The following is a 23,749-nucleotide window of genomic DNA, read 5'->3' on the forward strand; positions in this document are numbered from 1 at the left end:
ACGTCTCACAGCAGTGCATTCATGGAAAACACAAAGGCAAAGGCAACAACACAAATACAAAACACACAACACAACCGCAAAAGCCACAACATGAATGTGAAAATAACAACACAACCGAAACGAGTAGCAGTCTCTGATGTTTACTTTCTGATTAAGAAAGAACTATATTTTCAGGGACCGAAACACAGACAACAGGGACTCCACGTGAGGCCCATTTTTAGCCAGGACCTCATTGATCTATACACAGGACGCAGCTACATACTGTACCTCCTCTGTCATGGGCCACCAAGCATTGTTCACAGCACTATATCGTTCCCTGTCAACACATTTCCATCTCCCAACAGCAGACAGTTAAAGCTAAACCCTGGGAGGCTAAATGATGTTTCAGGCTTATGCCCTGTTGTGACCTCTGGTGCATTTATCATAAGCTTGGTTGGCTGTGACCCAGATTCTCGGGGCATGCAGCCCTCAGGAGCAGTATATCATGCCAACTGCACAGGTCAGCAGCTCCCTTTCCCTATATGCCACCTGCTGAGAGGGAAGCTGTTCCTTGTACCTTTGCACACTTCACCTAAAGATGAAAAAAGGGGGTGAAAAGGTCAGCGGGCTTGTTTTTCCCTGACACTCACAATCTTATAGAGTAACAAGTGTCTCCTTGGGAGATGGTGTGACCCAGATCTTGTTTCTGACTTTCATTTGTATTTTCAAGAACTGGCCCAAACCTGTTGCTTGACCACACAACTTGTCTTCTCGTATGTGCCTTTGAATCCTACATAAATTAGTGTGACTCAGGGGATGTAGACTTTGGGTTTTACGCAGTATTCTCCTCCCCTTCTGCTTCTGGCATGTTTTTTAGCTCCCCTTCGCTGTGGGAAACAACAACATTTGAGCCAAAGCAACCTACACCCTGGAAAGGGCAAGTTGTGATAAAGATTTGCGATCGAGTAATCACAAAGGTGACTTTTACTGTTTTCTTTGTGGGGAATGACCTCAATCCCTCCATGTAAAAAACCTTCAACCAAAACAAGCCCTTCCCCTTGCGACAATATTTTTTTCAGTGGCACCATCGCTGCATTATGGACTTGTTGCTGCCCAACAGCCAATTGATGTTGCCAGACCATTCTGCAGTACTAACACGGCCCTGTGGAGGTCTGGCTATGTGAGACGATAGACGTTCCAATACAATTTATCCTTCATTCAATTCTGATATCTGGACCGATCTAATATTTTGTCCTTCATGTCACATTGCTTCCTGCTGATTGCTATTTCTCTTGTATTTGCCTCTTGCTTTGCTGTCAAAGCACTTTCTAAATCAGTTTTTATAAGTGCTATATAAATAAAGTTAATTATTTTGATAATATTATTATTTTGTTATATCTAATGTTGGTAAAAATGTTGCACGTCAGCGTCATTTGCTCAGAGGGATAATTTGGCTTTGCTTGCTATTTTATGTGAATTTATATGTGAATGTCTCTCTTATCATAAATGTTCCACCACACCTCTTTCAAAATTCCGTCAGTTTATTGAAACATCACTTGATATAAGAAAAAGAAATACATATTTTTTAATAAACAGCCAAATTTGATTCAACTGACAAAATCCTTAGTCGAGTACAACCTCGAGTCAAACCAATTAAAAGACCTCACACAGACACACAACACTATTTAATATAGTTTGCTGTGAGAAGGAGACACAAGCAGCATGTTGCATTTTTCCTGGATAGTTTATGTCTATAATGTTAACCTAAAATTACCCGCCCCTCTGTCCTCATTGCATGCATGCTGCACTTACTGCTGTCCTTTCCTCTCTTTAATCATCCTTTCCCTCCGTTCTTTTACTACTTAAGAGGCTGACTCACTGGGCCTGAATCGCTGTTTGTCTGTCATGACATCTGGAGTAGCTGGATGACGGAGTGTTATGTCTTTCTCTCACTCAGTCTGTGTCTCTCCCCTGATGGGATCCCACTAACGTCTTCATCCCTGGTTTTTCAGTGTAGCATAATGACCTCCTAGGAGCAGCCCTAATGGAGCCATAATGGTCATTTATGCCAGGGGAGGCTCTGAGGGCACGGCGGTGGAGGCAGCAAGTCGCACAAGAACACGGGAGAGAGTGGAGAGAAGCTCTCTCAAGTCCCGTCATACACAGATCCTGAATCTCAGTCTTTGTATGACTGCGCCGTCTTTCTATGTGTGTGTGTGTGTGTGCGCTCAACTGTGCATTCATGTGCGCGTAATGAAAGGAACTGATACAAGACTGGTTAACAATAGAAAGTACAATATGAATGTATGAGGGGTGTATCCCTTCTTTTGATGTTCACTTCTCTAGCTCATTCGTATGCATTATGCACACGTGCATACATCATTTTCTTTTTTTAATTACATTTTCCTCATATGGACAAGCTTCCTATTCATGCATACATCATACACACAATAGACCATGCTAGAATATTTAAACCTCTTCATATTTCTCCTTCCATATTTGCTGACACCATTAGCAGAAACCGCACCGTACATACACCACAATGCATAAACTTGCACTTATTGTTGGGGACGATCTTCTTCCCAACCATTTTGCATTTTAATATGCACCGTAAACAAAAGAATATTTCACTGTATACAGCCTGAGCCCGAGGTAATCAAAGACAACTAAGTTCAATGTACTGTAAAGCTGAGATCAAATAGGGTACTTCTTTGAATGTGGCTTTCTCCAGACTCGACAACTCACGCTTTGAATGTGGCACATCCTGGGATGTTCCCCTGGGCGCTACAAGTTGAATTATACAATAGCACATTTATCAGCTAGCTACTGCTAATTAGACTGCCGCATAAAAAGGAGAATAATGTACAGTAATGTTCCTTATGCCTTGACAGCCACTGCTTTTCCTCAGTTTCCAGCCATTATCACAGCAGGATTTGGGGTTTTAGTAAAAGAAAGAAACAGCTTCCTTTCTAAACCACTAGTTATCTACATTCGAAAATGTAGTCATTCTCTCGTGGATTTGATCTCCTCCAGTGGAGATGTATTTTGTAAGCTCCGAAATGTATGGAGGTGTGAGGCGAGTGCGGCTTCTTTCTAGGTGACAGAGATTGTGGAGAAATGTTAGAAGAAGTGGTGAAGCAAATGTGAGTTGGCTACGAACATGACAGATAAATTCCTCACTTCCACCACCGCAACAGGAGCATCTTAATTTCAAGCAAACTTCAGATTTGTCTTCTTTGGGAGCTATCTGAAAAATCTGTGCTGTCTAACTGTTTTGAGCTGCAGTACCTGGGGAATAGTGTGCACTTTAATGTCTAACAGACTCACAGTGAGGTCCTTTTGTGCCTCATTTTAATTCAAAGACCTTTTCAATTTTTTCGTTTTGCTCTTTGTAGCCTGATAAACGCTCTGAAGCCTGATAATTTAAGACGGTTTCCATAACACTGCATTTTCATACTTTCAACAAGTCATTAGTGAGGTTTACTATACATTCTACGGCTGTATGTTATTTTTCTGCAGATGCAATACCTGAAAATAAACAAAAAACCTGAGCTCTGAGTCATACCGACACATACATTCACAGATATGAACCACTCTGTTATCACTAAAGCTTTCTGAGTGTTAAATAGGATCCCTGCCAATGTTGACTTCTCACTTTAACAGCCTATTTTTTTTAAATACATCCAGTTGATGATAGTAACAGTGCAGTAGTTGTTTAATGGTAAATTGCAAAACTGCAAATAAACACATTTTCTTACTGCACACTGGTGGTATCTAGTTTTAGAGATTCTGCCACCCCCGAGATCAGTGACAGAACTGCCTCAATAAAACTGTTCTCAGTGAGCAGTGGTGGATGTAGGTGTTTTCGAAACAGGACAGGACAGGGGCACATCAGGGGCCAACTACATTTCAGCTGGGGCCAGTGCCCCCCCCCCCCCCTGTACTCGCCCCTTGATCTGATGTCAGTGGATTATAAAACGTTACAAAGACACTGGGAACATCATTTTCCAGTCACAATCAGTTTAAAACCCCAATAGAATAAAAATGCTTTATGTCCACCTCATTCAGAATAAAAAGGTCCACATTCTCTGTCATCAACTGGGGATTTTCTGTTGTTATCAAGCGTACATAGTTAATAATTAAAGAGTAAATACACAACTGATTGGAAAAGCTATCCGAGGCCTGGCACTTTTATGTACTTTTAAACAGATCTTTTTAATGAACTGTTTCTAATTATTCAGTAGACTGAAAAGAACTGCTTTTCCCCTCGCTCCTCTACATTCACTATCTCCTAGTTTAAAACAAAAGCTCCAACACCTTTCAAAGTGACGGCACCAGATTTCCCTTCCCTGCTTGAGATAAATAATTTGTTTGATTCTGTTCATTATTTAAAGTAGTACATATATAGAGTTAAAGTAGTAAATATATAGAGTCATTTAAAGGTCAACTATAGTACATCACACTTACACAAGAGTCCAGTTTCCACAGCCAAAGGCAGAATGTCAGATCTTAAATGAGCACAAACAGACTTTATGTGAGAATGTTTAATAAAACAAAATGCTCTCAGTTTTGGTTTCTTTAATATTTCTGTTGAAGGTTTACTTCATGATTTTCAAAGAGCAGATATTTCAACTAGGCAAGTTGTTACTGAATGTCTACAGTCAGCCAGACTTAGAACTAACTCTGCAAAATAACATTTGTTTAGTTAGTCTATTGTCACGTATGTTAATAAATCTATTACACAGCCACAGCATGTGTTTTGCCAAGATGTTTCCCATCATAAATCACATATGGACAATGTGTGACTATTCTATGCAAACACAAAAAGCAATTAAGAGTTTGATTAAAACCCCAGATCCCTGCAGTGCAATTCAAAATTTGGCAGATTTAAACAGTTTAATGTGCAAACTGTAACTAAGATCATCACCAGCAGTGTCTGCCAGGATGTGTATTCCTGTTTTAATAGTAAGATGATCATCTTAATTCTCTTAAAAGTAATAATTTGTGACTCTCTGATGATGGCAAAAGAGCCTGTATGAAGCAAAATCAGTTTAGGTGTCCCTTATTCTCCATAAAACACCATCTGAGCTTTATCGTTAATTGACATTCACTACACCAGCAAGGTACAATATTTACTATTCAGTCTCTGTCTTTTATTGTATCATATCCAAAAGACGTTTCACCCTTCACCACATGAATCTGAAAATAGTCCTTCAGGGGAAAGCAAATCATATATTTAAGAATAACGGATTGTTTGGTTTAAGATTGTATCTGAGGGCAGATCTGAGGACAATGTTTCCTGTTTGTAATAACTGTAAAGTATTATGTTAATGCTCCAGTGTCAAAGAATGAGTCACAAATTGAACGTGAATGTAATTTCTATTTTCCATCATGAGACTGGAGATGTAAATAATGCTGCTTTATCAATGATGCTGTGGTTGTTTAAGTCCCACACCTGGGATTTGCTGACCACTTAGTCATTTTTATATTTAATTTTGGCAACAATGTAATTTTACAGCTGTAAAAATCTAACTTTTACAAACAACTTATTAATAAACCAAACAAAGCATCTCATTAAAAACCTTGTCCCACAACATTATCCTCAAGTTTCACCAAAAATAATCTACAGTAATTCAAACTTAACCCCGCACAATCTCAAATGAAAGTGAAAAGGATTTCTGTGTCGAAAGTCAAATATAAGCCAAAAATCTCTAATACACTGGGGTCTCAAAAAGGTTTGGCTTTTGTAGGATATGTATGCAGAGTAGTGTCCATATTTATAGAGATATGAGACAAACTGTGACAGAGTGAAAATAATACACTGAGATATAGTTTCAGGGAGTCCTGCCCTTTGACTAAAGTAAGTTCAAATGTTTAAATAACGGTACCGGTTGTGTCAAGGTGGGACTAGAGTTCTCCCCATGAACTAAATGTGCTCTATGTTACTATTTTTCAGCCATTTGGGCCAATGCAGTTTAGTGCTGCTCTTTCAGGGCCCAAACAGCACGGACCAGCTCCAGAGCAGCTGCAGCACAGTGTACATGGCCTCAGAGTTGCCCTCAACACTGCAGTGGGTGAGAAAAGGCTCTGAGAGATGAAAACAAGGCTCTATAGGAGCACGTTAACCTGGTGGAAAAAGGGACGGGGGGCAGATGGAGGAGCTCCAAGAGGAGCCCCGACAAAAAGACGAGCTGTTGAAAGAGCGGCTAGGAAAAGGGCAGGATAGCAGGAATAGAGAGTGCCAGACCCTGCTCACTCATAGAGACAACGAGCTGAAGAAGGGTGAAGAGCGGTGGAGGACCAGCTGTGACACACTTGAGGCGAGTCTGCAACTGGAGCTGGTTCAGAGAGAAGAAAAACAGCAGAACATCCCCTTTCCCCCCTTTAGGTATGTAGGTCTATACACTCTGTTTTAGGTCTAAAGTATTATAAATTGTAATCTGTGTGCAGAGAGACGTGCAATAGATGTAGGTTACTTTATAGCTGGCTGGAGAGATTATTGACAACCAGGACATAAAAGAACCTGCACCCTCCAGTGCAAGAGTGAGAGGGTGGGGGGGGATGTAATCACAGCCTACTGCACACAATGTTTCTGTAAGTTATTTATAAGTTACAGGATCCGCAGGTTATGGGTCGACCTACGCGTCACCCGGTGTGCTGCAGAAGCAATGCCACTTCACTAATTCGATCGACAATAGAAAACTATTTCAGCAAATGCAGAGTAATCGCCAAACCGAATAAAGCTTTGAATACAAGTGTATCTAATCAAACTCTCTTGATGCATTTAAATCAGCAGTAAAAAATATAAAGTTTAATGTGGGTATAAGCAGCAGTAATATGATTGACTCCGCAGCTGCTTTATACTGTATGAAAAGCGTCTCCTCCAGGTCATTAAATCCCTGCAGCCATATAGAGGCAGCAGGACACACATGTTAATTAATCTGCAGACTCCAGCTCTTTAATCCTGTGCTTCATGGAACACATTTCCAATTTTGATTTTCTTTTTTTTTTTCAGTTTTTCAGCTGTTTTATTTTTGCCTCACTATTCTGATACTGTTAAATCACATTTTGAAATATGATGTTTACATCATAAGAAAACACATTAGATAGATGCGATCTTATTTATGGCAAAATCTATTTTGTCAGATATATTTGTCTATTTAATAGATAAAAAACGGCAACACATTTTATGTTGTGTTACATTGTGCTGTTCTGCAACATCCAGACAATGCTATCATCCTAATGGTTTCATTTATTTCTGCATCTATCTGTTAATGTAAAGGACTCACTCAGCTCAGTAAATGGGTGTGAACAATAGATGAGGACACTTGCTTGTGTAGAACGACTAAGGCATTTAGCAGATGTGTTATAAACCTCACAAAAAATTATCTAACCAGTACTACCTGTGCAGCCACAATTCATATAAACTGGTCCTTTAAATATCATGCTAGTGTAGGATGGGTTTAACATGCGGTTAACTACTGTTCTCCCTTTTCTGTAAATCAACCTTAATTATGTAAATATTTCAAATTGATTGACACAGCTTTCAGAAATAGGGATTATCAGAGCCCTAGGCATCACATCCTTTTGGTGTTTTTCCTGAGTGTGTGTGTGTGTGTCATTTCATTGTAAGGTTAATTAAGGGATTGAGAATAACTATGGAAATTCAGCTACAGCAAAATGAAGCAGATATATTATCATTATTACCTCTGTCCAAGGAGGTTATGTTTTCATCTAGGTTTGTTTGATTGTTAGCAGGATTACACAAAAACTAAAAAAAAAAAAAGTCCACAAAATTTGGTTGAATGATGAGGGATGGGTCAGGGAATAACCCATTTCATTTTGTGCAGATTAGGATAAGGGGGCGGATCCTTATTAATGCGAATAAGGGGGCGCTTTTTTGACGTTTTAACCAAAATCCCAGGGAATAATAATGCAAAAAGTCAGGTCTATCTAGGGGACTGATGTCTTTCAGTCTATGAAATTTGGTGCCGCTTGATGGAATTTGACTTTGAGGAGCTATGCACTCTACTGAGTGCTATTCTCGTTTTCTTTTGAAATCATGTGCTGACAGCACGTCTAGGCTGGCTGGTGTTATTTAAAGGTAAAGGCAGCAACAACCTTAGCAAACATTCTATCTTGCACAGTGGGAATCTTTACAGAATCTTTAAATCGACACAGCAAATGACAACACGGTGACACTCACATATCACATGTCACATTTGCATGCAAACGTAACAGTCCCCTCTGCTTTTATTTGACACTGACATGACCACTGCTTGCCATCCAAGTCATGTATGTGCATTAGAACAATCTGTGAAAGGGATTTGACATAAATGACAGCCATGAATCATGGTGAGTTACAAGGTCTTCTAACAAAAGAAGGAACTATGTTACTTCGACATTGCGAATAATCAAGTCGCTGTAGCCATTATTACAAAGAGAAGCTCTGATGAATAGAAACAAACAGAACAACTTGTTGCTTCGTGGATGCTGCTAATCATTTGTTACACCTCCTTACTACTTGTGATTCTGAGGTAAAAACGTCTTCTTGATTGTCCCTACACAAGCAGCGTGCAGCATCATCTTTGAAATTCAATCCCAGTCCTAGTTTAAGCATAATGCAGAAACAATGCGGCAACGAGGTAAACAGCGCGTGATTACTGCATATTAAACACGGCTTGGAATTTACAAACAGCAAAAATCAAAGTAGGCATCTTTATCAAACAAACACCTCTCTTCCACAGCCGTCTTTCTGTTCGGTGTGAATGCACTGTAAACAGGCTAGACGAGGGACAAACACTAAACTCGATAAGAATGACAAATGTCTGTCCTCGTCGTCCGACAGAAAATTTGATTTAACAATTTTCATATATCAATATCCCCACGGAAGCATTATCTGCTTTCCCGTAAATGTGCACATCTTTTTTTATTTTACATATTTGATGTTAAGAAATCCTCCCTCCCTTTAATGGCATCGTGACTGTTAATAAAGATGCTCTCCGCTGCCTCCCACTGTACAAAAACTGAAGCCGCATTATCCTGCATATAGGTGCTGCCATCTCGTATTGGTGACTTCACTGGTAGCCAGAGTCCGCACAGTAGTGATTACAGAGTGGAGCCATAGTATCGAGGAACCGCCAATATCAAACTCACCTATCAATCATGACATTTCAACATGCTTTTTTTTATTGTTACATTAATTCAAATCAACCTTATCAAAAACATGAACACTTCAAAATAAATCAGAATGATGAACTACCTAAATCAACAGAAACCACCTTCAAGAAAATACATTTTGATGTGACTTTTTAGTTTGGTCCATGTTCCATCTGCTAACATAAAGGAGGTGGGGTTTATGACCTATACTGCAGCCAGCCACAAGGGGGCAATCAAGGTGTTTTGGCTTCAGTTTTGGGGAGCAGTCATGTTATTCCTCTTTATATACAGTCTAAGATTGGATTATAAAACCAGTAACTGTCAGCAGATGGCTAACATGGATAAGCCTTGACCCAAGATACACACGTTACAATAGTCGGCCTTGATGCAGATATAGGTAACTACACCTCTCCGTGCCAGAGACACATCTGTTGACTGGGTTTCACATGGGTTTCAATTTCTGGGTCGTTGTTGGGTTTATAGTAACAACTCGTTTCAGCACAAACAGACACCACCGAATAAATGTCTGACTTTGCTCTCTGGAGCTGGGCCCTGATACATGCTCACTTTCATAGGCAAGTTTTGATAAATAGAGGATGATCAGATTTACATCAGTGATATATGAAGGTCTCTTAGTGCATTAAAAATTGACGATGCTCGTGCTACGACGGAAAACTTCTGTCGGCAACGCGCAGCATACAAATACCAACACGTAGAGGGGAAAAAAATACTGTATGTGATCGATATCAAACACACTTTGTGATCAATGTAGAAATTAATTGGGAGTGCCACATGGAGCAGAGTGCTAAGCTGTCAGATTCTGTTTAACAGCTGTTGAGCTGGTGTCGGCTTTAAGTCTAACTGGCTGCACTGAGAGCTTTATTTTCCTCCATCTGAGGCTCTGTATATTTCACATCTCTTTTCGACTTGAACTCTGTTTCAGCTGCAGGGGTGTCAGCTTTGGTTTCTCTTTGCCTGTGTACGTCGTATTGAGTTTTCGTAATTAATTCAGTGCTTCATCACTGATCAATGTGTTATCACTGTTTTATCTTGACAATTGAGCAATTGCCTAACCACTCTTTTTTCCCTCTTAACAGCGGGCCCCTGAGGTTTACTGGGAATAAAAAAGCCTTGAAATGCAGCCCACAATTTACACCTCTCGGATCCAGCCGGCCGAGTCCCAGCTCCATTTATTTATAGTGAGTGTTTCGGTGAGGTTGCGTACAGTGAGAGAAAAAGCTTTTGATCTTAAATTGGGGATGCCTTCCAGATCTTGGGAAGGAAGGACACTAGTCAATATTTGGCCTGGGGTTATTTAATTTGGACAGGGAGTTTGATTCATACATTAAAAATTCCAATTACCCTGTCAAGAGTTGAGCGCGCCCAGAGGAGGCTGTTTTAATCATACAGCTTTATCAAACTCTTTAAATTGAGTTTAACATGGACAGGATCATACATTCTGCCTCGGGGAAGGTTATATCGCTTAATTTGTTGTAAATAGTAAACATTTCAAAAAGCCATATTTAACTAGGGTTACTTATATTGAGGAAATACTGATCAGTTATTTTCCTTTGATCTTTTCCTTGTCTTTTCGCGGAACCAAGGTAATAAATGTTTTACGATGTGTTTATGGAAAATGCAGGACTGATAAATCTTGTCAATTTTTATTTCATTTTAGTGAAATGCTGCACACTCAATTCTACACATTGTGTGTTCTTCTAATCAGCTATCAAAATAATTGGTCATTATCACAGACAACATTTGCTTAATTCCCACATTTGTATGCTTTTCATGTTCACCCACGCTGATGGGTAGGTGCTATTCCTTTTCTTCTGTCAAATAATGTTGTGGTCAGGTGTAAATCTAGCATATGTCTGATCTGCAGGTGGTCACAGCTGGACCTCCTGTCTTACCATTCCTGAATCTATTTCACAAAGATATTACAGAGATCTGAGCTGCTGTCAGATATTTCCCATTCCGTCTTATCAGTGGAGGGAATGATGTCTGGCATGGCAAACAAAGCATGTGTAAAGTCCCTAAATAAAGCATGAAATTGACAGGATGCCTGTGTAAGTGATGGCGCCTCAGAGCCGTGGGCCCCTCCAGCAGCAGACAGGTACAGCTGCCCGCTTCCAGACTGGATACGTATCACTCGGACTTCTATTAAAGTGGCCGACACTCCGAGTCAACACTTTTAATGCAGAAAATGCCTTCATTCATTTTCCATTAAAAGAACCATATTTTTAAAAATCTTCCTACATAAAGCGGTGCTTATTTACCTGCTTCTCCACACTCAAATTTGCATACATTGGGCCTCGGAAGACGAAGAACTTTCCCCATTTTAGACATTTGGTCATGGTGATGTTCAGGTGCGGCATAAAAAGGAGTAAGCAATTTATTTCACGAAACGTCAGCTTTAAGAAGCCACCTTAGAAATCTAAACACGTAGCAAACTTATAACCCTGAAGATTATTTGATGACTGACGTGTGGGTGTGTGTGTGTTGTTGAGCGTTCATGTGTGCGCGTGTTGGTGTTCTGGGGAATGTGTGTCTGATTGCGCCGCTTGAGAGTGCATGACAGAAATCAGCGGCGACACTGATATTTAAAGAAAGCCTTTAACTCACCAGGGAACTGGTAGCTGTAGCTGGGTGCGAATCCAGTGTATCCGCGGCCGTACGTCGCCACAATGTTAGGGTAACCTTTGATAAAGAAGAGAAAGATTACAAAGAGGTTAGAGGACATCTAGAAATAATGTACATGCAGAGATGTGATACCAATAAAGCACAAAGACTCAGAGAGGCAAACACTGGGGCAATAGCTGCTTATGTACCCTTAGAGAGAAAACAAGCCCCGGAAAGCTGCCTTTGAAACTCTGGAGGATACAGACAAGTAAAGTGTTCACATTTTAGCAAAAAATTCTGACGTTATTTAATTAACTAGAATTCCCCGCACTGGGGTTGTATGCCTCCGCCAACCAGAAGAGTTTTTTTTCCAGATTCATATAAAGGTCACTGTGACCTTTACCTTTGACAACTGAAACATAATCACTTTATCTTTGAGTCCAAGTGACACTTGATCAGTTGAAAGTTGAAGATATTCCCTCAAGCAGTCTTGAGATTTCACATTCAAGAGGCCTAAGACATGTTTATTGAAGCCACTGTGACCTTGACCTTGGACCACTGAAATCCAATCAATTCATCATTGAGTCCAAGTGAATTGTGCCAGATGTAATGAAATTCCCTACAGGCAGTCCTAACATGACACATTCACAGTAACATGAGGTCACTTGACCTTTGACCTCCAGGCACCAAAATCGTTTGTACCAAATTAAACATTTCCTCAAACTGATCTTAAGATATCATGTTCAAGAAAAAACAACTAACTTTGTGAGGCCACAGTGTCCTTGACCATCAAATTATATTCAGGTCATCCTTGAGTCTAAGTGAATGTTTGTACAAAATTTAAGGAAATTCCCTCAAGGCATTCTTGAGATATTGCGTTCACGGGAATGGGACAGATGGATAGACAACGCCAAAACATAATGTCTTCGGCCATTGGTTGGATATCTGTTCCGCTGATTTTGTATAATTTTGCTAACAAACACATATAAACCAAAAACATATCCTCCTTGACAGAGGTAATAATCCAAATTAAACGTACATAAGCCTGAACTTAGAAATGAACTATCACACTTTCCATACAAAGTCTTGGGCACATTATGTGTAACGCCTTTTTGAAAAGCTGCAATAAGCAAGAGGCAATTTATTTTTATGTTTCACGGCTAATAGAGAGGCGGCGGGTAGTTATAACTGAAGGGTTGATAGATTGTCAACTGAAGATCATTTGCCGTGTGTGCGGTTCGACAACAAACAACAAACAATTCCACTCAATTAGATTAACCTCTAATCTTCATCAGGCTGCTCTTGTTGCTCGTGCTGCAGGACCTTGTTTTAAAGGTGCAGCTGCTTCGTGCGATATTAGTAATCAATTTAGTGAGTGAAATGTTTTTTTATAATCCATAAGAGTGACGGCCAAAGCTATAAAAACAATTGGGGCCTAGATGGTGAAATGATCTTCTTCCCTGAGTAGTGATTTAAATTGTGCGTAGCTGCTCATATTATACATAATCTTGCTTTAAACTAAGCAATTTACCCCAACATGGATCAATAAGCTGTGTCATTATATTTAAACACATTTGAGGTACGTCAACAGGAGCACCACCCTAACTGACAGTTCCCTCTTCATGCATTCTTGGGTTACTTCTTCACCGTGGTTGGCTATCAAGGACTGGCAAATACTTGAAGAGCAGAGCAGTAAGCCCCTGAACAAACAGCGCTGCTCTTGGTTCTGTAGCCGTCTAATTCATTTCCATTTTTGTACTCAACCATAAGCTCTGAGGCATTTTTACAGCTCAGTGTAATAACACTTTATAGTGGGTGCCTTGAAATGACGCGGCCGTCTGTTTATGTTCTGTGAATCTTCAGCATGGCAGAAAGGTTCATCTGTTAATATGGCTAGATGCAATTTGTTAAAAAAAGAGGCCACGGGCGAGGAGGTGATAGCTGTTCTACATTTGCACCTCCAGCACAGCGCTCACATGGGGTTTGCTGTGTTTTCTTTACTGGCTGAAACAAGGTTTGACCAGTAATTAACTCATTATCTGTAGTAGTTATCTCAACTGTTACCGAGGCAACAAATACTCCTTGGGAATCATAAGCAAACGCTAAATGTGTTTAAATCACCAAACAGAAACAACCTCAGTCTATGTGAGGACAGTAGCATCACGAGAAAATAGTATTTCACTGTTTTATTGAGTCATTTTTACATGTTGTCCATTTTTATAATGTACAAATATTTAGTGTGTATCGTGGTAAACCCAGTTTTCTCTCTTTTACATACATACAATACAAATTTCAACAGCTTTTTTGTATTTATCTGCTTCATGTAACTATTCTTCTCTTGAAAAGGAGCAATCAGTAATATTTGACATTACAAGATCATATAAATGAGTGGTGTATTAAAAGAGAGAATGGACGGGCTTATAGAATATGGGCTTGTTTTAATGTTGTGTTTACATAAATTACTGATGCAAGCAAATTAGAAGCAGCAAAATACATTTGTGAATCAATTTGTGAAAACTTTGGTTATTGTACCTTTGCTTTACTTTTTCTTGTTTTTCTTGTAAAAATGTTCTATATGCCATACATAACCTTTATTATATATATCATCATTTTAATGAGTAATTATCTATGTGGGTCATATGTAATAAAATAGAACCCAGGATTATTTGGTAAAAACTACTTTTACACTATGAAGGTAAGACTTTTTCCAGTAAATCATTAAACTTACATAGGATTGCAAATGTAGTCAATGTAAACTATGAGTGTGTCTTGGGGCTATTGTATGGGGAAAAAAGGGCAGTAATATTCTAAGAATCAGCCAAAAATGTGATTGTTGATTTTAATAGAGGCAAAAACTTAACTCACAAATTGAACAAAATCCTGATGAGATTTAGTGCATCAGTATCTACAAGGCAAAGAGCAGATGCATAGATGTTGGTTACATCCACAGGCACTTTTCTCTGTGGAAGCTGTATAAGCTTGAGGTGCAGGATAACCTCCTGTCTGCCTGTTTACCTGCTCGACTCTTGCCTGCCAGGCTCGCCACACAACCCATCTCCCCATAAACAAGCTCATCTCCGTTCCCCAGCCTCACTGACCCCCCCCCCCCCCCCCCCCCCCCCCCCCCCCCCGCCTCATCAGTCTGCTCCCCGGCTCATTCTCCCCCCCCGCTGGCCAGTCATCCAAACACGTTCACAGCTCAGCCTCGTTTGGCCCCGTCCCTCTAACCAACATCCCTGCTTTGTCCTCAGCCTCTGCCTGCCAGAGCCCCCCCCCAATAAATCTTCACTTTATCACTTGTACCTGTGTTCTGCATTTAGGTTTACCCTTTAGCACATGACTGATTCTGGACTAAAATCAAAAAATACTTGCTAATAGGTCATCCACTGTAGGTGGTTCCTTGAATATAATGGAGTATTAGGACCACCTAAAGGGACTTCAAGAATAAAATCATAATTTTACAAAAATAAAGCCATAATTTTAGAGTACTTGTTGTTAGCCTGTTGCCTGTGTTAAAATTAACATCTTGTTAGGTTATACTTTTAGTTATTAAAAATGATCAAATCATTTTTTGTGAAGGAGGACATGTTAAGTAGTAGTCGACTGCAGGGCTATCGTTGGTTACATGTGATATTTAAAGGGGTTTCTTAGTTTCTCCAAAAAAATACGAGATTAGTTGCTAATCGAGATTTGGGATCCAGATTGAGTGGAACACCGCACAAGTTCTCTTTGCTGCTTCAATATGGCACCAATACTCTGTTGTACTTGACAAAAGCAAACACAATTTCTTGAATTTATTAGAATTAAATTTGTATTGGATTGTACAATTGTATTGTCACAGTGTTTTGACAACTGTGGCAGATTTTCTTTTTGCACATTTATGCCATAATAATATCAAAGAATTTGGTTTTTTCCTCTTGTAAATCTGAAACTTTCCCCACAGTATGCACTAAACCAAAGTCAAATTAAGAGCCTACAGACTTGTTTCGAAGCTGTACAGTCCCTGGATGGTGGCAGAGTTGCAACGAGGCCCAAAGAGGACCCAGTGTCATTAGAAAAATTTAAGAGTAGCAGATGTATTGTTCATCTGCTGTCATGATTCTTATTACAACCACAGACCCACCAGTTAATTAGCTGGACAGTTTTCAGACAGAAGCAGCTGTGGGCAACATATTGAGAAACGGGGTGTGAGGGAGCAGGCGGATAGCAAGTGGAACGCAGACAAAACAAGAAATCTGAGTACAGGGTGGGTGGGCGGGTGGGTGGCAGAGCCTGTGTGTGAGTCAGTGAGAATTTGAGCACCATAAGAGGGTAATATAAACATAATTAACCCTCTAATTATGGTATATGTCTCACTCTTTATCTGTTTTCCTCAAGCTATTATCACCTTCAACCATAAATCTGTGCTAAATTACCTAATAAGAGGAAGTCCTTTAGGCCAGGAATGAATCACAGCAGCCAACCTTGATAACACTTTCTTCATTGTGTGTAAGCGACACCTCAGAGACTGACCTCTGGAACATCTTTCAGGCCTCAGTGTCCTCGGCTCTCGTTAGCCACGTACCGGCCTGATAAATTACCCTCTGAATGTCTACATTGTAAATTTTGGGGGCTGCGAAATGGACGCTGAGGACTAATACTATAAAGGACGGGAAAAGTTAACAGTGCAATGCATACACTGTATCACATTGCAGCTCTGGAGCAAGTACAGAGAACGATATTTACACCACAGATGGTTTATATGCACATTTATGCTTGGGTCTACAGAATGAAGGTGTCAAAACATACTTTGCATGCATGCATATTTGTGTGAGGTTGTGCGTGAGCATATGTAGGCTTTGTGCGTGTCTGTGTGTGGGTGTGTGTGTGTGTGTGTGTGTGTGTGTAAACGAGAGCATGTGTGTAGATGCTCTGTTCTGTATGCCTCAGAGCCTGTGCCAGCTGGAATCAGAAAGGTTGACCTTGGTCATAAATATCTAATCAGTGTTTGCTGTCCATGAAAAAGTTCAATTTATTCCTGACCCAATGGGAAAATGCCTCTCCCAGACCCTCTCCACTCTCGCGCAGACAAAAAAGAAATGCAACTCAGATAGGCGGAGAGGGGGGGGGGGAGGTCTGCTGTGGGATGAAGCAGGACTGAGGCTACACCAGAGGAAAAAAAAGAAATAAAAAAAGAAAAACCCTCATTAGGTGCTGATGAGAAGTCATCACCAGGAAGCTACAGATGGATGGCTTTCACAAACCCCCTCGCTGTTTGTTTGTCTGAGAGGAACTGTGATGTGATACAATGAAAAGCTATCACGGACCACAAACTATTGGATATTATGTGTTTGATACTGTCTTACTGTCAAACAGAATAAATTCCAAACCGAAATTGTTGTCTTAGATGGGGCAGCTCCTTGCACTGCCTTATTTCAACATTTTCTGGAGCAGCGAAAAAACCCACTTTCCTGTAGTCTGATGTACTGCATTAGAATGGGTTTTTACAAGATGACTATAAATGAAGAATTTGCAACCACATGTGTATATTAAGTGTGTGAGGGGAGAGAGCTACTGAGGGGAATACAAAAGAGTTGGGAAAGTGGATTAAGATACATGTTAAGTTAAGATTCTATCTCATAAAATGCTTCTTATGTGCGCATCGATGAATACTTTGAAACAAGAGAGTGGGAGGAAAGAAAAAAGAAAGGGGGAGCGACGCTGCTATCTTTTGTACCATACCGCTAAATGAAGCCTACCGTTGTGTCTGGCCTGGTGGCGGCCTCTTAGTGCTCCTATTTGCCTTATTAATATTCATGCTAATGTATCTATTTTATGGCTCAACAGTTCTGATTCACTTTAAAATCAATTATCCATCTGGTACACCCATACCTCGCCCCAGCTCAAATGTGTATTAATTTCAGCAAACATACATCGGGCACAACACAATAAAGATAAATGCCTCGATTAGAGGCAGTAAACAAAGGAGCTAGGGATGGCTTTAATGAGATTTGGCACAAAAGGAGCTTACACTTTCTTAAATAATGAGCCTAGGGTCCCTTTTTCCAAATGCAAATTATATAAAGGAATGTTTCGCCGTCCTTGTTCCAATTTCATTTAGATAAGAGTGTCTCCAAACAAGTTGGCTGTTAATATTCTCACATGAGCACATCACTGCTTTCCTGCCTGCCATCTCCCAATGGAGGGGAAGAGTGCTCTCCTCCTCGCAGACACATTAGACTGTAATAAGTTCTGAAAAGTTCACTGTGCTTGTTAAATACTTCTAACAGATGAGATGGAACCGGGAGCGACTTGAGATAGAGCTGACAGAGGCGCTCGGGCAGCCTTATCAACCCTTTTGCCGCAAACAGCTGTATAATCGGTCCCGTGGAAAGGTCAAGCCCGCAATAACCCGGGCAGTTTGTGCTTCTGGATATAGATATATGGATAGATGTATAACCGTATTAAAACAGGTAAATGGTTTCAATATTTGATTTAATCAAGCTATGAAGCGATTGAAAATAATGGCGACAACTAAAACGGTTTTAAATCACTGTGCTGACGGTTTGGAATGACCTCTCTCAAAACAGGCCACGGGTATACACCAATAAGCCACAGCATTAAAACCTGTGTCAATGTTATAGGTGACCATGTTATACTGCATGTAGAGACAGACAAATAGATGGATAAATATATCTACAGTTAGATTATACATGGGATGAAACGGTTACCATTTTTCTGATGGTTAGTTGTACCGTTTTAATCTATAATTCCCGCAATTACCATGGTTACTTGGTAAATACTGTCCAGCATCAACCAAAATGAGTGAGTCTCCAGGCGCAGCAAGCAACGTGCACTTGTTGTATGTTGTAAAAACGTCTTGGAAGGAGCGGCAGGCAGAGCTAAAGATTTATTTCAGTTGTCTCAGCGGACAAAGCCAGAAGTTTGTTTTAGCTGTATTGTATAATAATAGCGACTGTTAGCATCCATTGTTGCCAATTGCGTGTGTTTAACAAACATTTTTGTGCTACCTCTCAGACGTTTGCGGTCGATGTCTGCATTTAATGTAAAGAGTTGTCTAACTGTCTCTCCTCCACTATGGCTCTATGTGTGTGTGTGTGTGTGCCAATCTTCCCCACACACACCAGGACAGAGAGAAACTCGACTGTGAATGACAACACGGTGGAGACACACACTGAGCTGAAATGAAAGGAGTGCACTGAAAATAGTTTTCTTCTTTGGCTTCTTAGCAGACAATGGAACAGAAATTACTGCTGTTTAAAACAGTTCATTTCCTTCCTCTGTTGGATTTTCCAGTGTAACTATGCGGCATCATTATTTGTATTTGTCTAAAGTTCAGTGAATCATTGAACTTAAGTCCTGAGTCTGTCTACTTTGCTGTCAGGGGGAATTAAACATTGGCAAACGCAGCTAATTAATTTGCTGTCTTCAGCATTATCATGATATCTGAAATTACTTCTTTAGGAAGCTAAAGCCTTCTTTCTTCAATCTTAATGTTGTATATTTAATATTTAGATTGTTAATATTAATAATATGGTGCTATAATAAATATACTACTCAACTTTTGAACATTTTCAGCACGTTTTAAAAATACCACAATAATACTGGGATTATTTTAGGTATTTTCACACCGTTTCCTCTCCAGATTGTAGATGATTAGTTTACTGTCCACTTAATTTTCCTTGTTTAAAAAAACGAGGTGCTCAGCTCAATAGATGGTCAAATCCACTGGCTCCTATCCATTATTTAAAAAGAAAACCAAGCAACATGCCCAGCCATCAACGTTCGCAGGCGCTTCAAACATTACGTTACCTGGTAGAGATAAAAATGCATGAGTGTGGCTCTGCCTGCACCTGCTACTAGAGGAGGAGGAGGAGGAAGAGGAGGAGGAGGAGGAGGAGGGGGGGGCAGGCTGCACAGCAAAGCACGTCTGTGACAATCAGCTGTGTGTCTCTTTTGCTTTTGAAAGAAAATATTAATCTTTTATGTGGAGGGGGAAATCCAATTGGTTTGGTCGTACATATAAATTACATACACAGGAAATGTGGGTAGATGGATAGATGGATGGATAGAAAGATAGAAAGATAGATAGATAGATAGATAGATAGATAGATAGATAGACAGACAGACAGATAGATAGATAGATAGATAGATAGATAGATAGATAGATAGATAGATAGAGAGCTAGAGAGCTAGATAGATGGGTAGGGAGGCAGGGAGTGAGAGTGTGCAGTAGTGTTAAATAAAAGGGCCACAGGCAGGGGCTGGATGGTAATGAAGAGGGGTGGGCCAGCAGCTGAGGTCCCTGTAGATGAGATCTCTCCCTGACATGTGTGTCCCCTTCATTACCCATTAAGGGGGGCACAGTGATGAATCCTTAATATGACATTACACCAATTTTCCTCTTCATTTAGCCTGCTAATGTGCTGGTCTGCTCCTATATGCCCAGGGGCTGCCTGTACCAGACTCGACCAGAAATAGACCACAGTGGCCACTGGTGGCACACCTTGAAGCAGCCTAATTAGGGGCAGCGCCCACCTAATGGGGTTATCTAGACGGGAGTTTGCATAAGTTGACTTTTTTAGCAGGTGGAAACTGATGACTGGATGGCGTGCGCGGCGTCCACTCTGCTGACCCCCCACACCCGAAAGGAAAAAAAAACTAAAGGCGCAGTTTTTTTTACAGTTTTCATTTTCCAACTGTAAAAAAAAATTGTCATTTATTTTAACCATTTAGAATTGATGCAAAAAACGTGTATCAACCCTCGAGACCGAATGAGATGTGTATGATTTTGTCATTGTTTTTCAGGACAGTGATGAAATACATCATGATTTGCTGAAATAGTCATAGGAAAGGCAAAATGCATTGTGGGAAGTGTATTTTTTCAGCAATCTTAACCTGCATAAATACGTTTTATAAGTAGCGTTTTCCAAAGATGGCTGAAAATCTAAGTGAGGCTGGCGGTAATAAAACAGAGTACAGCAGTGTTTCATTGATGAAACAACTATGATAAAGATTCAGACCCCGACAATGGTAAGAGACATGCTTGAGGAGGTGGAGGAACAAGTGGGGATACAGGCCATTTAAAAAAAAATGTCCAAACAGTTCATGGAAATGGCAATGACTTACAATTACAGCCATGTCTAAGCTATCAAATCATTTTTAAACATTTTCTATTGTGTCAGAAATTCAGAAAACCCTCAGGTTTTCAAACAATGCTTAAGTGGGTTTTTATTCAGCACCTCAGGTTTTGGGTTAAACAGAATTTAATGCCTGAAAAGACAGTTTTTATTCACAGTTTGAAACTGATGCATATATCACTTGTTTGTCTACTTGCATGAGTGTGTGTTATTGTGTGCGTGGATGTGTGTTTGACTCACTCAGCATGCCCATCCCCAGCATGAAGGCATCCATGGTGTAGGGCAGACCCCTGGCTCGCCCTCGTGTACCTGGTGGGAACATCACCTCCTTGGGCTGGGCCTTCTTACATTCTACCTATGTAGACAGACAGACACACACATATGCACATGTACAAACACAAACACACACACACAGACAAACCATTAGACTGTGTAGGTACACAACCAGACAGTTCTGACAGGGCTGTCTCAGCTCTTTAAGGTGGTTTTCTATTTGACTTGCACAGCTAGATGTTTTCCATAGAGGAAAAACAAGACTGAGTCAATCGGAGCACCTCACATTTTAGAGGAAAGTCTCTAAGGAAAACTTACAATCATGCTCCTCCTGCATTAAAGCAAAGGTTATTGCTCCAGTGAGCATGTGCCCAATGCCTCGGGGGAAATACAAGCTAAATACTTTCCGAGAGTTTCTGAGACATCAACATAAGAGGAGCTCTGTTCACCAATGCCATTACCAAAGTCCCAGAGTGTGTCAGTGTGTCCAGTCACTTTGAAAAAAGCTGATTTTGTTTAATCAAAACAACGTCTAATCTCAAAAGCATGGATTTCTCTTGACAAAATTTGTTCAGTCTTGCCAGGGCAGCGTGTTTAAAATCTAACACTGGGAAATAATGTCTTTTGTAACTGTGCTTCTCTTTTTTTTTTTCTTTTTCAAAGCGTATTGTGTATTTGTGTGCGTCTGCTGGGCTCAAGTCCCCAGTGTCCCACCATCCAATTCCACCTGCAGCACTCATCTCTCTCCTGCATTTCTTTCTCTCACTCCAGTTCTCACACATACGTGTTTGTTCATTTCCCATCTCGCAAGGCTGACATCTCCTCCTCCTACATAACACATATCAAATGGGGGATGTGACAGGGGCAGATCAGGAGAAGGAGGAAGATGAGAGTCCTATTTACAACGTATCTATCCTATCTCGATGAATTATAGAGAAGCCCGAGCGGCTGACAAGGGTGGCATGGTCTTGCGTCTGTTGGTTGTTCTTTGGTAGGCTGAGTCTGTTCACCATGCTGCACAATCTATTTGCTCCACTGCCTGCTTGGCATCAGCCTGTCCATCTGTTTGTCTGTTTGCCTCCTGGCTCTCGTCTGCTTCTCCCTACTGCCTCCACTTAAGCAGGGTTTTCTCGGCTGCTGGGATTCACATGTCATCCCGCTGCACAAGACGGGCTACTGTGCCAGTGCTGTGTGCACCACAACCAAGGTATACAGGCCGGCACCCATACAAATAGGCCTGCAACTCTGACAGGCCAGAGGTGCACATTGCTATGCACACACGATTCATTTTTTGCACACATCCATACGAACACAAAGGCAGACACAACATGCTACTGCCAGTTGCCAAAGTGAAATCTTCACATGTGTAATAAGATGCTGTGCTAAATAAAAAGCGTAACAAGTTCTCTATATCCAGCAGAGGGGCAGGAATGTGAAAAGGGAAGACTAATGAAAAAGGTTTCCATCACAGAGGGAAAGTTGCTGCGTTGCACAGCTGTGATTTGTTGCTGTTAGCAGCTCTTTCATTTGAACCAGACCAACTAAAGTACACAGTTCCCTCAGCCACTTTGTAGCTGTCACAGCTACTCTGCCCTCCTTGCTAGCCTGGCACAGTTTGACATTGTACTGAGGAGAGCACAGGCGCTCTTATTGTCAAAGAATGACCCCCCCCCGGCATGGAAGTAGCAACCGGGTGGGGGAAAAAATGGGTCTGTTAGAAATCTAAGCACACTGCTGGGATTTTCAGGTTGGCATAGCTGGGTGACAAATACAAACCCAGGTCTGCCCAAACCACAGACACGACAGTGTCTGATGAGCGTCCTCCAGTAGCCCCTGCCACATACAGTGAGTTGGACGCTCAGGTGGCCTGCTGGGAATAAGACAGACCAGGGTGTGAGTCATGTCTACATGCTCTCAGATGTGGGTCTTTGATATTCAGAGAGAGGGCTCCTTGTCATGGTTTAAAAACCAGCCAGGAGCCAGGATCTGCAGTGGTGTGACTGTGTGGGTGTTCACCTGCTTCAAACACACAGGACTGTGTGAGGGAAGCAGGAAGGAGCTTTTCAGAGGGAACTAAGTCAGAGAACAAGAAAAGGAGAGGACAGCAACACAATCTCAGTCTGACAATGAAACACTGGAAAAGTGCAGTGGTCGTGAGCAAATTTTGCAGATTGAAACTTCTGCAACATGAAGTGCGGAAAAACACTAAATTTACAGCCACTTATTTTAACTGAAGGTATCAGTCTGAACTATGGCTTGTGCTACGACTAATACTTCTACTACTCAAGGACTTTAAATGCATCGAAGGAAGCACAGTATTGTTTCATGTGTGCAGCATCCTTTGCCTTGCTCTCCATTCCTCACCCTCTCACTCTGCTTACTCGCTCACTCTCCTGCTCTTTCCCTCAATGTCTCTCCCTTCCTATCTTCACCTGAAGCACCGGGAGAAACCCTGCCACCGCCGGTGGACCGTCAAAGCCTCCAGGAAGTTTTTTGCTGTCCTCACAGGCAGACCTCATCACAGTTTTGGCTGTAGGTGCGAGGGAAATCTCTTCTTTCTTTCATCCTCTGTGCAC

General features: G+C 40.9%; 1 protein-coding gene across 9 annotated transcripts in view; it reads right to left on the reverse strand.

Annotated features, from left to right (window-relative positions):
• Window positions 1-23,749, reverse strand: part of LOC117774988 (RNA-binding protein Musashi homolog 2) — a 251,138-nt gene that overhangs the window by 39,068 nt on the left and 188,321 nt on the right. For all 9 annotated transcript variants that reach the window (XM_034607765.1, XM_034607758.1, XM_034607764.1 and 6 more), the window contains exons 9-10: window positions 21,141-21,255; window positions 11,764-11,838 (exon numbers count right to left, since the gene is read on the reverse strand). In XM_034607765.1, coding sequence (XP_034463656.1) covers window positions 11,764-11,838; window positions 21,141-21,255 — 190 coding nt within the window. The remainder of the gene's footprint in view (window positions 1-11,763; window positions 11,839-21,140; window positions 21,256-23,749) is intronic.

This window comes from Hippoglossus hippoglossus, chromosome 14 (genome assembly GCF_009819705.1).
Source record: "Hippoglossus hippoglossus isolate fHipHip1 chromosome 14, fHipHip1.pri, whole genome shotgun sequence".
Taxonomy (NCBI): domain Eukaryota; kingdom Metazoa; phylum Chordata; class Actinopteri; order Pleuronectiformes; family Pleuronectidae; genus Hippoglossus; species Hippoglossus hippoglossus.